The 15,469-nt window shown below is 34.3% G+C and overlaps 1 protein-coding gene across 1 annotated transcript; it reads left to right on the top strand.

Moving 5' to 3' along the window:
- Positions 1-1,584: 1,584 nt before the first annotated feature.
- On the top strand, positions 1,585-9,315 carry LOC135586887 (phosphatidylinositol 4-phosphate 5-kinase 10-like). Its single transcript, XM_065181177.1, has 8 exons — positions 1,585-1,839; positions 3,412-3,563; positions 4,045-4,207; positions 4,870-4,980; positions 7,007-7,173; positions 7,660-7,793; positions 8,531-8,639; positions 8,831-9,315. The coding sequence occupies exons 2-8, from the start codon at positions 3,418-3,420 to the stop codon at positions 9,141-9,143; spliced, it is 1,143 nt and encodes a 380-aa protein (XP_065037249.1). The 5' UTR covers positions 1,585-1,839; positions 3,412-3,417; the 3' UTR covers positions 9,144-9,315.
- Positions 9,316-15,469: the final 6,154 nt, after the last annotated feature.

Here is a 15,469-nt window from a genome sequence, read left to right as displayed (position 1 = left end):
TAAAGACATTTTTTAAGCTATTACAAAGTTCGTAAGTCAAGACTTCTTCCTGCGAGCTTCCGGCGAACTTCCGACGGTCTTCCGATAAACTCTCGGAAACCATTCTGCGGACTCCCGACAAGCTCCTAGACTTCACGATTTGATCTTGGCGAGTTCCAATGAGCTTATTCGGTAAGCTCCGATCTTTCTCGGTGAGCTCCGATCTTTCTCGGTGAGCTCCGCGAACTTCCAACGAACCTTCCGACGAGCTTCCGAAAAACCCTTCAACAAGCTCCCTACTCATTCTCGGCTAGTTCCGGCAGCATTCCCAATGAACCTTCGGACTTCCGTCGAACTCTCGAACTCCCAACGAATCCTTCGCGTTTGACTCCAGCACTTTGTTTCGCTTTATGTCTTTATCGTTATCGTAGTTAATCCTGCACACACAAACCAAAACTTAACTCCGATCTAGACAATTATTACAACGCGAATTGACATTATGTTGCCCGGCACGTCATTGGTTGGCGCTTCGTCTGATTCTTCGGTGCATCGTCCTCTCTTGCGGCTTGTTGCCCAATCGGCGGTTAACCTCCGCAACCCCGATATCCTTGGCGCAATTTCGCTCTCCTTGGCCCGATGCCCGACATCCGAAGCATTCAGCCATCCAATATCCTGACGTGATCTCTTCCGGCGCAACGTCAATTCCTCCTGCATTAATTGTCTAATCCTGATTGAGTAGACCTACATCACTCAAAATGCAATTTAAATCATAAACACATATAAAGTGGTTTCATCATCAAAATACGAGATTCAACAATTTGTTCAACTATCATTAACAATTATAAAAAATTAAGTTCCTTATTAGAAGAATATTTTCATGAAATATTATACTGATGTATGTAGTATGCACACTTAATATATCGTTATTTCTAAGCTAATTTGACTTTATATGTCGAGCCCGATCGATTATGGATAATGAGTTTTTTAGTTTGATTATAATACATGCTTTTATGATTACGTTAGAGATGGATGTGTGAAGTTTTGAGAAATGTTTTACTTAATTATAATGTATTTGGTATCTTATTTTAGAGCACCCATTTAAAACATAAAATGAATAGTTACACTCATTTTAGAGAAAATTAAGTTAAAGATATATATTATTCTTTTACTTTCATCAATTATATCATCTATTGATCTTCAATACAACAACTCTTTAATGTTCATAAGTAGTGTATACTATTTTTGGATAAAATTATTATTTTTGAATATACTGATTAGCCTATATAGTAGTGATAAATCGGTCTAAATTTTAGGCTCAAATTTCGTTTTCATCATTTACTTTTTATAAAAAAATTTATGTTATTTAATTACAGTATTCTTAATGAGATTTTAATTATTTTTATTAAATTTAAAAATAGCACAATCTTGTTAAATATTTATAATTTCAAATTTATGATTATTTTTATGACTATATATATATATATATATATATATATATATATATATATATATATATATATATATATATATATATATATATATATATATATATATATATATCCTAACAGCCGGAAACTGCTGTAACTACGAAGCCAAGGCGTTGTCTTAACCGTTGTCTCCCCTCCCCGCCACCTTCCTTGTTAAGCAACGAAAAGGGCGTTGGGTCGGCCCTCCATTCCCTTCCTCCAACGATGACGCATCGATTCCACGCTGTTCCCAGCCCTCCCCTCGCCGGCTGCTTCGATCTCGACTCCTTCTCCCCCTATTTAGAACATCCGCCCTCCACATTTACTCCCACTCCACGCCTCCTGCCTCCTGCCTCCGCTCCCGCTCCCGCTCCCCCCGATAACGCCTCCCTCGGTACGTTCCTGACCCTTGTCTCCCCTTCCCTTTCGGTTTCTTCTTCTCGCCCCCTTTGGTTCCGTGCCCTCGATCATCCCGTTGCCGCGGGCTTGGAATTGGTCCAGTAGCATTCTTGATTTCCGAAAACAGATGCCTCCTTTGCGTCAGAGATGCTGTAGGTCCTTGGATTCGACGGGAGCGGTCTCGACCTGAAAGACTTTCAACTGTTGCCAAATCGAAGACTAGGCGAAGTTTTGATGTTTTATAGTTGCTGACTCGCTATTGATTTATTATTTGTTTTTTTTTTCGTTTTTATATTGGTAGGTTTGCCAATTTCTTTCCAATGTTAGGTTTACATTTTTGCAATTACCAAACAGTTCTACCTTTTTCCTTCTTGATTACTGTTTCCAGCTTCTTGCTGCTAAATCATAGATGAACTCGGTATGCACAACTTAAACAGGTCTTTAAAAAAATTGTCGCCATGGCTTTATAATCTTTCTGATGCTTATAGTTAGCTGCTCTGATCTGAAACTGCTTATTCTAGTTGGTTGGTGTTTTGGTGGGTAATAGGAACAGATGCCAGTTCAGATGAAGTGTAAGTTACTATTGACAAATCAACAAATCTGATGTATCGAGCATGACACAGTATTGTCTTCTTCATAAGTCATTCGTATGCTTATGCACATTTGTCTTGTAATGTGAGGATACTGGGACAAAAAACCTTCCAAATATGATGAAAAGTAGTCTGTAGAAAGATAGAAATCTTCTCATAGCCATTTTGTCACTTTATAGGCTGTTAATTAACGTGATTCCTGTAGAAGTAAACCATAAAAATGGAGTTATGGCATCTTCTCTGCACAATCAAATGTCTAACTATACCCCCTCCCACCACCCCCCCCCCTCCTCTGTTTTCCTGCAAGACAAGTATTTGTACAAATGCATCTAACATGAATGGCATCAAGCATATATAACCAACTTCACAGGAATGGTTTTATGCAGAATTTCGATATTGCTTTACTTCATTTTGTTCATATGGTGTTAGTTTATATTTGTGGTTTTTATATTATTAACTAAAATAGAGAGATAGTGGATCAAGCACAGACCAAAATGTTTCATTTAATTTCTCTTCTATAGTTTTAGGGAAGAGGTTACATACACGCTATACCACTCAATTTTCTCTTAGTTATAATTTTTGTCATAAGACCTTTGGCTTTCAAATTGGGATATACAATAGAATAGCAAGTTTCTGTTGCAATTTCTGAAATTTAGATGTTCTCTTCCAATGGTAACTGTGCAGCGAGCAATCATGGAATGTAAACACTCTTGAATTTTATGTTACAAGTGATATATAATTTAAGTGGAACTGATTATTCACAAAGCAACTAGCGAGTTGGAAAGCTGTTATCAGTTTAAGTCAAGGTTTCCTCTATATGCTTGCATGATATTACTACTCTATGTGCAAGCTGAACCTTTCCAGCCATATGATTTAATTCTCAATTTCCTTGTTTATTTTCGTAATAAAATTTGAATCTTGTGAAATCTTGTCTTTGTAGTGCACAGGTCATTAATTATATGTTGTTTGGCATATAGGAAAACATGGAGCAAAATCTGGTGCTGTCGGAGCAGGAACCTTCTTATCATGATTTTAATTCCACTTCGACTTTTTTGCTACGCTGCTCTATTGATTCTAAAGGCACACAAACTGAGTTTGAGTGGACAGATTACAGTACTGCTGTTTTCAGGTTCACAGTGACTCTTGCCAAAACCTTTTTTCTGAAGAGGGCATGCTAATCTTCTGTTCTGATTAAATAAATATTAGATATTAATGACTTCTTTCTTTGCAACAAATTGCAATCAGATATTGACAAAGTGCATTCAAGGATGTCCTGTGTTTATCATTGGTTTATAAGATTTTAAAGAATAAAAGAGTAGGCACAAAATACATCTTATCTCCTTTTTAATGTGAACTTGTTAAATAAAAGAGGTTATGGCATGTTAATTGCAGAATACAACTTTCACCATCGTTTTTCATTAGTCTATACTTGCCATTTGTATCTGCAAATTTAAAGAGAGATTGTACTATTGATGATATTTTCTTGGCTAGCTATGATTCTAAGAAACATTCTTTGTCATCTTAGGATATTGCATTACCATTTAGTTCACTGGGCTGTTTTGTCTCCACTGAATTTACTGTTCTGCATACTCTTTTTGAACTTTTTGTAGGAAACTTCAAGAGTTTGATGATATTGATATTAATGGATACATCGATGTGATACGTGGTCATGAAACCTTAAGGCACCTTTCAAACAAAAAAAAGGTTTCTTCTCTCCATTTATCCAGTGATAATAGGTTTGCCTTAAAGATCATAAGCAAATCTCACATGAAGGTACTTTCATGGTCTCCTTTATGGTACTTTCATAGTCTCCTTTATGGTTCAGTTCCTTTCTCGGCTCATATTGGTTGCTTTATTTGATTTTTCCCAATCATTTGACTGTGTCATGTTTGCTGGAATAGTTGAACGTTGCTATTTTTGCTATTAAAACATTGAAACAACCTTTCAAAACAGCTTAGATGATGTAACGATTAGAAAAAAAGATATGTAACTTCATGATAGATATCTTGTGACAACTATGACAAGGAGTTGACTCAGCCACTCGACTAGTTGTAAATTGTGTTGTACTCATGTGAAATCTATGGTATATGATATGAGTAGATGGAGAGAAGAAAAAAAATAAATGCATTTAACTATTTATTTTTGTACTAGTAAACCTGAGTAGAGAACATTATTAAAACGTGATTAGGTACTAGTAAACCTGGGGAGAAGAACAAAATGCATTTATTTTTTGTTATGTTGCACTTGATCATATTTACCATTACGTAATAGCTGTTAATTATCTACACGATTCCTGCTATCTGGCACTTCTAGAGGGCCTTTTTATCAACATGTTTCTTGTTAACATAATGATTAGCCTTAATGCAAGGTTCATTTAGCACATCAAAAAATATATTGCAGCTGCAGATATGATGTTTATATAATAATTCTTGCAGGCCCTTTTAGAACTACTGCCAAAATATTATCACCATGTGAAGAAGTACAATAACACTTTACTTGCAAAATTCTATGGGCTTCATGTTGTTCAGCCACAAGGTGGAAAAAAGGTAGAACATGATATATCTGAGTTAACTTCTGGTCTCATATGATGATAAGAGTGTTTGCTTATTTTTCGTATGAATTCATCAAATGTTTAAAACTGCAAATCAGTTGTTAAAGGTAGGAAAAGGCTTTATAAAGTCCTATGGTTTTTTTTTACAGAAAATTTGATCCCGTTTAAATAAGTTGGATAGAGTTGATTTCTAATTTCTCATATAGCCTGAAAAACTGCAAATCATATTTTTGGGGCTTGATTGCACCTATTACTGAAAATTGTTTTAGTTGTTGCTGACAAGTACATCAGCAATGACAGGAAAGACTTATTTATATCCTGAGAATTACATTTGAATTTGTTACATATGGGCCCTCCATATAAAATCAACGAGTTAAACGTTTGACAATTAGACTTTACCTGCAACTTACGGCTTGCTATTCCTAAACCACCAATCTTTCTTTGAATTCACCCTAAGATGGATGGACTATTATATGAGGGAGAAGAAGATAACAATAAGGAATATTTTTACAACTATCCATTCTATTGTCTCTTCTGATCTTACCCTTGCAAATTACAGGGCTCTCATAGGCAAGAATTTCCTTGTTGGCAGCATTGTTTCTCCCTCACTGATTGCCAGACAGCCTGTTCATGTCATTATTCTTTGGAACACCATCAAGATGAGAGACAGGCATGCCTGTATTAAAAGGGAGGATAAGAATAAAAAGAAAGAAAAGTCATGCATCCATTTTGTTAGGAGCTAAGAAATCATTGCCATGCCATTATCAATAGTCAACATCAAAAAGCAATCTCTTATTGTAATTGACTAGCCTCAGCTTATTCTTTCTCTCTGACCTTGGCATCGGCAAGAAACTCTATATCTCAGCGAGATCTCCCTTATTGTAAGTTCTCTCTCAGTAGTAGTTTTGACATTATTGATAAAGGGGATCTAGAATTTTAATGTTTTGGATCTATATCAAATATACAAGAAGCAAATTTAAAACTGTCATGATAGGGAAATCTAGGATGCTGTTTGATCATCATGTACCCCTAGACTAGGAAAAGGATTTATGAGACAATCGTAAGCCTAGTTGTATTTTTGTAGGCCAAAGTGTCATGCAATTTGGAAAAAGAAGGTCTCTATATCATGTACAAGGATGTTGAAACGGGCATCTGTTGCTTATTAGAAAAAATGTTAAAGAAACAAATCATTGCAAGTTTGAGATAGCGTGATTACCAATAAGAGATATTGATTAAATTGGAAAATTCATCTAAGGAAATTTGCACATCTCTAAAGAGACATGTAACCTGTGACTATAAAGTGAGACAATAAAAAAAAATTTGAAGGTCACAATAGAGTCAGAGAAAGAGCAAAGAGATCTTAAATTTAAAACAGTAACATGCCATACATTTTTTTGTGCTAGTTAGTGTATTTAAGATCTTAAAGAGATCTTAAATTTACATCTTTTCCCTTTGCCTAAATAGTAATAGGGAAGAGGTGTCAGGGATTGGTGGAAGTGAGCAAAGTTGAAAACTGTGCACATTTTTCTCTAGTTCTGTTTGTTGATGTTTTATGTACTAATTAGTTGACCAGATTGTCTTGTGGAGCCTTGTCATACCATATATACCTAATCATCTTATTGAAAAGCCGACTCAGTAGTTTGAATATGAGAAAGGACAAGTGTGGCAGTACATCCAGTGTTTCACATAAACATTGAAAATATATTGTTAGACAATTTTTTATGTAGAACTTTTTTTAAAATTCGCCACTGTAGAGCTTCTCGATCCTACTGAAGGCAAGATGCAACAAATGAAAACCTTCTCCTTAGAGTGAACTAGGCGGTACATTCAGAAATCTTTGTTGTATTATTGAAGTCTTTTGTGCAAATACTAAAGCTTTATCTATCTATATTCAAAGGGTTAAATTCTTTTTTTTCTTTTTACACTAATGCTATACTAGGATATCGTTTCTATGCTTTATATATTTAGTGGTTGTTAAATAGTAGATCTAAGTTAATCATGTAACATGTTGCTCTTAACAGGTTCGCTTTGTGGTAATTGGAAATATTCTCCAGTCAGATTTAAAGATTCACAAGCATTTTGTTCTCAGAGATTCACCGAATAGCCACCATGTGCACAAAACGGGAGATGAGGAAGATCTTAATATGACTTTTCATTTACATACATCTCTTCGGCATAAACTTCTGACGTGAGTTTCTAAGTTTCTATGGCTTGAAAGATATCATTTCTTGACCAAATCATTTTTGTTAATCCTCTAGAGAACTTAAAATCTTCAATTTCATGATAAATTGGATTTTGTGTGGTTAATTGTATTTCTTCCACTGACAGATGTTAGTGATTCAGAAAGAAACATATTGTAATTCTGTGTAGTTAGGAAAAATTAATGAACTTTTACAATATATCCATCCATTTCTTATGTTCTTGTCGTGTTTGTTACCTTGGGTCAGACAGTGATGAGAATGCCACTCATGTGAGCTTTAGTATATAGGTCTGAGTCCTTTTATGATTATCGGGTTGATCATTGGATTGTATCTGTTTAAAGTCTTGTTATGATTTGGTGCTATGTCATCAATCAGGCATTTCGATAGCTTACTCTTGATGTGCTATACTCAATCACCATTCTGCTCTACTTGATGTTTCTTAGTTTGCTTAATCTTCAATTTCCTTGTTTCAGGCAATTAAAGCATGACTGCAATTTTTTGGAAGAAGCGGGCATCATGCACTACTCTCTCCTTCTCGGAATGCATATTTGTTCTGCACCTTTTGAGGCTATTCTTCAGGTTCACCACTCTTCGGCAAATTCAGCAGGTAAAAACATGTTGAATGTTGTCTTTCAATAATAAAAACTATTTAACTTGGGGAACAGGCTTCAATAGTCTCTAGGTGCCTCGATCCTCTTGATATGACCAGATATCATAGTCCAATGTGGGAGGTCTCGGATGTCTTTTTTCTTAAAAATATGCATTGTCAGTAGGATTAAATTCACATGCTTATCGTGATGATATCAGGTTTGGTTGAGTTCAGGTACCACCAACCATGCAGCACAGGATCCAAACCAAACGATGGACAGAAAATTGAACAGAGGCCTTATCCAGTTATGTCGGATTAGGATCATATCTAAAATAGAACAGAGGCCCCATCCAGTTACTGGTTGGTGCATCATTTTTACGTGGTCGATATATCTCGGGTTCAAATCCATGTTAGAAAAAAGAATCTTACATGTAGTTTAATTAAATTGAAGGATTTATATATTTTTTAGTTCAATCTGTGTATGAGTTAAAGTATAGAGGACTTATTTTCAAATGCACCAAAGAATATAAAGGTTGGATATGGAGGAAATAATGGATGAAAAAAAAATGCAATGAGGAAATGAAACTATATTGGTAAAATAATAATAGGAATGTTTAGGACCTAGAATTTTTTACTAAATCAGATTTTTTGGTTCAATTTCTTTACAAATTTCCATGTCATGCAAAATAATATTGGCGTTGGTATTTTTGAACGGGGGAATTATTACTAAGAAGTGCAGTGCATATTCCGTGCAGGCACAGATGATTGCGACAAGAGTTCAGATGGAGCTGAATCAGAGCACAGCCATGCAGATCAAAGTTTTCCATCAGATGGCGACGACTCATCCTCATCCTCTCCTACAGAGTAAAACACCTTTCTCTCATTGTTGCACTTAGTGGGAACACATCGATAGGTTCTCCGATTAGAACCAATATAGATTGTCGATTATCTTCTAGTTTATTTCTTCTTTGTCCATTGTACAACATATGCTCCATCGATGATGTGCCGTATCGATCAAATGGCGTTGTAATGCAGAAACTGATCTTTGGTTGCAGAACTGAAGGTACACTTGGTGTCAGGATGGCAGCCCGGGCGGTTGGCTCTCGGAAAAAGGAAAGCAATTTGGCACCAACAACTCATGCCACGGGAAAAAGTCAACTCAACAATGTGTTCCTCTTCTTGGGGGTAATCGACATCCTTCAACCTTACAGCATGCTTAAGCACATGGAACACGTTATAAAGTCTCTGCACGCAGACTCTCCGTCGGTCTCGGGATTAAATCCCAGAGCGTACTCGAACCATTTTCAGGAGTATCTCTCGAAAATATTTCCAGAAAATTTTGAAGTCTCTGATGCCAACATGCTTTAGAACTATTTGAGGCTCACCTGCAATGGAACAGCTTTTACTTTTGACTACAAAAGCTGTCATCAGACGTGGAAACACTTTACTTACTGTAAGAAACTATTTATGCACATGTAAACTATTTATGAACATATGGAACAGTTAGCAAAGCTCTGCAGTGCAATAGGTTTGCATGAGTTCGATTGTTGGAACACAAGTTTGGCATTCAATCTTTTCATGTCTTTGTTATTAGGTAAATAAAGTGTGCAAGATTTTGTTATAAATTGTTCAAATTTAAAAAAAAATTAAAAAAAAATATTTGAAAAGGTGGTTTCTTTTGTAGTTATTTTTCAAAGATTGAAAAATATCTATAAATAGATATTTGAGGGTATATAATGAATATATCTCTTTCATACTCTTCATCTTTACTCTCCAAGTGATTGAATTAGACATTCTCTAATTCCTTTTTGAAAATTCTTTATTGTTTGCTCAATACTAAAACTATTTGCATCAAACCGATAATAATCTATTGAGAAGAGGGTGCAAATATCATTTTTAAGAAAGTGTTTATACACGTTTCAAGCCTAAATATATTTCCTATAGTATTCTTGATCTTATGTTTGTTATTTGTTTCCATAGTGTTTTTATCCTCTTCTTTGTCATATTTTTTAATAATTTAAAAATGATATTTTGTGAGTTTATTCAAATTCACCATGATGGCTACAAATACCACCAAATTATTGAATTAAGTTTTTATTTTTTTTGGATCGTTTTGATGGAACAAATTTTACACGTTGATAAGACAAGATGAAGTTCATGTTGACTGCTTTGAAGATCTTCTATGTGCTTGATCCAAATCTTCAACTAATTCCTGATCCAACCGACGATGACACCGATGAAGTCAAGGCTAACTTTTTCGAACATGTGTAGAGGACACATTCTCAATGCTTTTTCGGACTAACTTTATGATCTTTATACAGTGGAACCATCTGCAAAAGCAATTTGGAATGCTTTGGAATTCAAGTATCATGCCGAGAAAGAAGGTACAAAGAAATTTTTAATTTCTAAATATTTTAATTACAAGTTTACGAATGACAAGCCAATCTTGACACAAGTGCATGAGTTGCAGGTTATTGTTAATCAATTGAAGGCTGAAAAAATCGAACTTCGAAAGGGTATTGGAAAAAATCGAACTTCCTAAACTTTTTCGAGTATGGGTTATAATAGCCAAGTTACCTTCGAAAGTGTATAGGAAGAAAATTTTATATGACTCTAAGGATATCACTTTGGAACAAATTCAAAAACATCTTCGGATCGATGAGGAATCGAGGATGAGAGACAAGAGTGAGAACTTTTTTTGTAATATAAAAACAAGTACTGTGAATTGGCCTAAGAATTCTAACAAAGGCAAACAAAACAAGGAGAATCATTTTGACCCCAAAAGGGATTAAAGAAAATTTAAGAAGCAAAAGAGTGGAGGCTGTTTTATTTGTGAAAAACCTGATCATTTTGCTAAGGATCATAGATTTAAAAAGAGCCAAAAACCGAAAGTCAACTCCGTTGAGGGAGATGATAATATAATCGTTACAGTGAGCGAAGTGAATGTCATATTTGGCAAAGTTTCTAGTTGGTGGTATAATACTTATGCTACCATCTATATTTGCTATGATAAGGCACTCTTCAAGACTTACAAAAAAGTCATAGAAGGACAAGAGATTCAAATGGGAAATGAAGTTCGTTCTAAGGTGATTGGCAAGAGAAATGTGGAACTCACTTTTACTATTGGTAAGAAAGTCACTCTTACTAATGTTCTTCATGTACCAGTTATGAGTAAAAATTTAATGAGTGTGAATCTCCTTAGTAAATCTGGAATTAAATTTGTATTTGAATCCGGGAAGTTAATTCTATCGTGGAACTTTTGTTGGAAAAGACTATTCCGCTGAGGGAATGATCAAATTATCTATTGTTGACAATGATTCTAAATTTAATAAAGATGTTGCTTCTATTTATGTTGTTGATTATTATTTATTATAACATGATAGATTAGCACATATTGGAACTAGCACCATTAGAAGAATGATTAAGTGTGACTTAATAAATTATAATTTTGATGATCTTAATAAATATAAAATTTATATTAAATCAAAGATAATGAAGAAACCTTTCAAAATTGTTGAAAGATATACTAATTTGTTAGACTTAATATATTATGATATACGTGAATTAAATGTCATATTAACAAGAGGAGATAATAGATATTTTATTACTTTTATAGATGATATGTCTAGATTCATATATATGTACTTATTGAAATATAAAATTGATGTTTTTAATGCCTTTAAAGCATCTAAATCAAAAGTTGAAAATTAATTAGGGAAGAAAATTAAAATTTCAAGAAGTGATAGAGGAGGAGAATACTTTCCTAATGAATTTAACTTGTTTTGCAACATGGCATAATTCATAAATGTTCAGCTCCTAGAACACCTGAGCAAAATGGATTAGTAGAAAGAAAAAATAAAACTTATCTAGAGATGATTAATGATATATTGTTGCATGCTAAATTATCTTATAATTTATGGGGGAGAAGTTTTATTAGTTGCATGTCATATTTTAAAAAGAATAAGATCTCTTCATATGAGTTATGGAAAGGAAGACAATCTAATATTTGTTATTTTAAAGTGTAGAGATGTCTTGCATATTGTAAGAATAATGATCCTCAAAAGACAAAGTTGGGACCTAGAGGAATCAAATGTGTATTTATAGGTTATACCTTAAATAGCAAAGCTTATAGACTTCTTAATTTGAAGTCTAATATCATAATAGAATATCGAAATATGGAGTTTTTTAAACATTTAATAATTTCAAGTAATAATGTTCATCCTCCAACTAGTGAAGACATCTCAAAAGGTTGGTGAGCAACCTAATATTCCTTTGATTGGACATCAATCAAGTTCACAAGAGGTTGGAAAGTAATCTCATAAATTAAGAAGAAGCACTCATGCATGAAAAGCAAAAACATTAAGATCGAATGAGATTGATTCTCAAAGTATTTTTTTTTACCTTGCAGAAGGAATTAATGAGAGAGTCTTAAAAATAATTCCTTTTGTTTTACCAATGAAAAATGATCTATTCACCAAACCTTTTTAAAATGGATGGGGCTAAAACTCATTGAATAAAAGATCCACCAATGATAGCAACCTTAACATTATGAAATGAGTAATAAAGAGTTCAAAGGTAAGAATAAGTCATTGACATATGGAGTGGTTCAATGCTTTGAAATATTTAATGAGTCTCATCTAAAGATATTAAAGTGCTGGTTGTCACTGAATTATGGTTGAGTTAATTATACTCTTAATGAAGTTCAGTCAAATTAGGATAAGTATCTCAAAGAGTGATAAATATACTATAAGAACTTCACCTATATGAACTTAGAAGTAGTACCGCTTCGATTGAAAGTTAGAGTTTTCTTTCATAAAAGTTCATAAACTTGGATGAGCACAATGTCATATTAAGGTTGAGCGAGATTTGATGAGGAATATAAGGATGTTGTATTTATGTGTGTGGTATCACTGGTGTTGTCATTAGGAATAACAAATTCAAAGCTTTTATGTTATTTGGGATTTCGACTTCACTTTGTGATGCTTACACTAAGATAATATTCAAATCGAAAGATATATTACTTTATTCATAAATAATATTTAATCACTTGGAGAAAATTTTAAATTTGAAAAGTGGGGGATTCTTATAAATTATTCAAATTAAAAAAAATTAAAAGATTTATTTGAAAATGTGGTTTCTTTTGTAGTTATTTTGGTAGTTATTTTTCAAATGTTGTCTTTTGAGAAAAATATCTATAAATAGATATTTGAGGGTAAATAATGAATACATCTCTTTCATATTCTTCTTTTTTACTCTCCAAGTGATTAAATTAGACATTCTCTAATTCATCTTTGAAGATTCTTTATTGTTTGCTCAATATAGATCTTCTATAGGCTTATCATATCCATTAAAACTATTTGCATCAAACTCATAACAATTTTATTGAAAAAAGAGTACAAATATCGTTTTTAGGATAATATTTATACACGTTTCAACCTATAGTATTCTTGATCTTGTATTTGTTATTTGTTTCCATAGTGTTTTTATCCTCTTCTTTGTCATATTTTTCTAACAAATTTATATCAAAAAAAAAATTTGATCGTTAGAAATCAAGCCATTTAGATTAGCTTACTGTTGATTATTTTTCTTTCAGGCTGCTCAATTTGGATGTCGGCATTAGATGATCTATCTACTCATGTAATCAAAATAATGTTTGAGCTTTTAGAAATGGAACAAATTCACCATTAATATTGGAATTAAAGATTACAATTCTTCGATATAGGAATCCAAAAAAATTTCTCAAAGAATAATAAAAATGGAAAAAGAAGAAAACATAAATTGCTGATCGCACGAATCACAACGGAGCAAGAAATCATATGAAAGTTGTCTATCTTCATCCCAACAGGAATCACACATCTCTCTACTCCAAAGTACAAAACCCTAATAGTCTGTGTCGGTGAAAGCTAACTCTCTTTTGTGCCACTTTGTTGTGTCCGATTACGTTTCCCAATAAGAAAGAGAAAGTACAGACTCTGCTTCGTTGCGTGCAAACCCACAGAGTAGAAATCTATTATTGAAGGATGAAAAGAAATAAATAAAAATTCATTGTTGAAAAGTAACCGATTATTATTATACGATAATTGAAATAAAAACACAAAATAACAATAATAAGACTTAATTATCTAAAATAGATTTATTTATTTATACCTTTTTTTAAATCCCAACTTAAGAGATAGAACATCATATTAGATTTATTTTTTTTTAATTTAATAAAAAATTATTTTGGATGATCACATAATAAATATATTCACAGGAATGAATATTAAAGTAAGTAAAAAAATATCCCAAGAGATTTCATTTTAAGAAAACAATTATAGGATTCTGAACTTTTTATCTTTATCTTACATTTTACTTCAGCAAAACAATCTTCACCTCCTCCTAATAAGAATCCCTCTCTCTCTCTCTCTCTCTCTCTCTCTCTCTCTCTCTGTGTCTGTGTGTGTATGAGAGTATCTCGATGGATGGTTACAAAGGAAACAACTACTGGGCGCGAGTGCAGTCCAGTGTGATAAAGTGTCGCCCAGCTTTTGCCTTGGGAAAAGGTGGTAAAAGGACAGCATGGAGAGGTGGCTTCGCAGAACGGGCCAAAGTGGCTTTCATGCACCCCACGTTGCTTGGAACTCCCAAAGTGCTCCACCGGGGAGGCGAAGCATGAAACCAGACATCCGTTTCCAATGCGAGACTGGGAAGATTTGAGGCTTCGTGATCTCTCTTTTTTATTGCCATCCACCTCCCACGGCATCGGGAAAGGAAGCCCCGAGTGCCAGCTTAACCACTTAGGGTTAGGGTTTCATCATCTATCTGCTGCTCTGAAGAAGACGATGACTGATACACATCTCAGAGTAGCCAACCGACCATGCATGGCGTGCTTCAACAACGTCAAGGAGGAGATGTCTTCGAGGCCAACAAACAACGTACGTACGCACTGGAACTCGGAGATCCAATCGATGCAGCTTCTCTTCAAGAACTAACTAGTCAAGCAAAATATACAGACGACACCTCGTGCTTGATTCGTCACATCTCAGTATCAGGAATAGCAACACCAGATGACATTTGGAAGACCAGCATCAAAAGGTAGATAGAGGTGGCTGGCTGATCCATGAACAACTGCAGCTGCTAAGATCTTGGAACTGTAACTTTTGACATGTTATGAATTATCTGTGGTACGAACAAATCGGGAACAGCCAGACACAACTCGTTGCCTTGCACAAGAAATGCATTCATATAAAATTAGGATCATGGAGGCACACATGATCCTCAAGAAGAACAGCTAAAACTTAGATTGCTGTTATAGCTCGAGTGAAGGTGTAATAGATACGAGGAACCAGAAATCTAACACTAGATCAAGGAGTAGACTTGAGAAGCAAACTCGGGTGATAAGTGGTCGGTACCACAAAGAGTTCCTTCTGCATAGGAGTAATACAGTTGAGTGAGGATCGAAGAAGCACTTTCACTTCACAAACAGAAACAAGGAAGAATTACTGACCAAATGCATTCATCAAAGGGCGTTCGACAATTGCGGCCGTGCGTAATGAATGCACTCATTATATGTCAAGCTCATCTATCCTTATACAAAGCTTTCCGTGAGGACATACATAGCAGGCAGGCATTCTTCCTCTTTGGCAAATACATGGAGAGGTTCCGAAAAATAGGCTTTTCATAAACAATATGGAGATAGAATGGGGTTACAGTGC

Source organism: Musa acuminata, chromosome BXJ1-4 (assembly GCF_036884655.1).
Source record: "Musa acuminata AAA Group cultivar baxijiao chromosome BXJ1-4, Cavendish_Baxijiao_AAA, whole genome shotgun sequence".
Lineage (NCBI taxonomy): Eukaryota > Viridiplantae > Streptophyta > Magnoliopsida > Zingiberales > Musaceae > Musa > Musa acuminata.
The sequence above is the reverse complement of the archived record's forward strand: the minus strand, read 5'-3'. Positions and strand labels throughout refer to the sequence as shown.

Coding starts and splice junctions, on each gene's coding strand:
- LOC135586887 (XM_065181177.1), top strand. CDS start 3,418: ATGGAGCAAAATCTGGTGCTGTCGGAGCAGGAACCTTCTTATCATGAT. Junction 4,208..4,869: donor TAAGCAAATCTCACATGAAG/GTACTTTCATGG, acceptor TAATTCTTGCAG/GCCCTTTTAGAACTACTGCC. Junction 7,174..7,659: donor CTTCGGCATAAACTTCTGAC/GTGAGTTTCTAA, acceptor TCCTTGTTTCAG/GCAATTAAAGCATGACTGCA.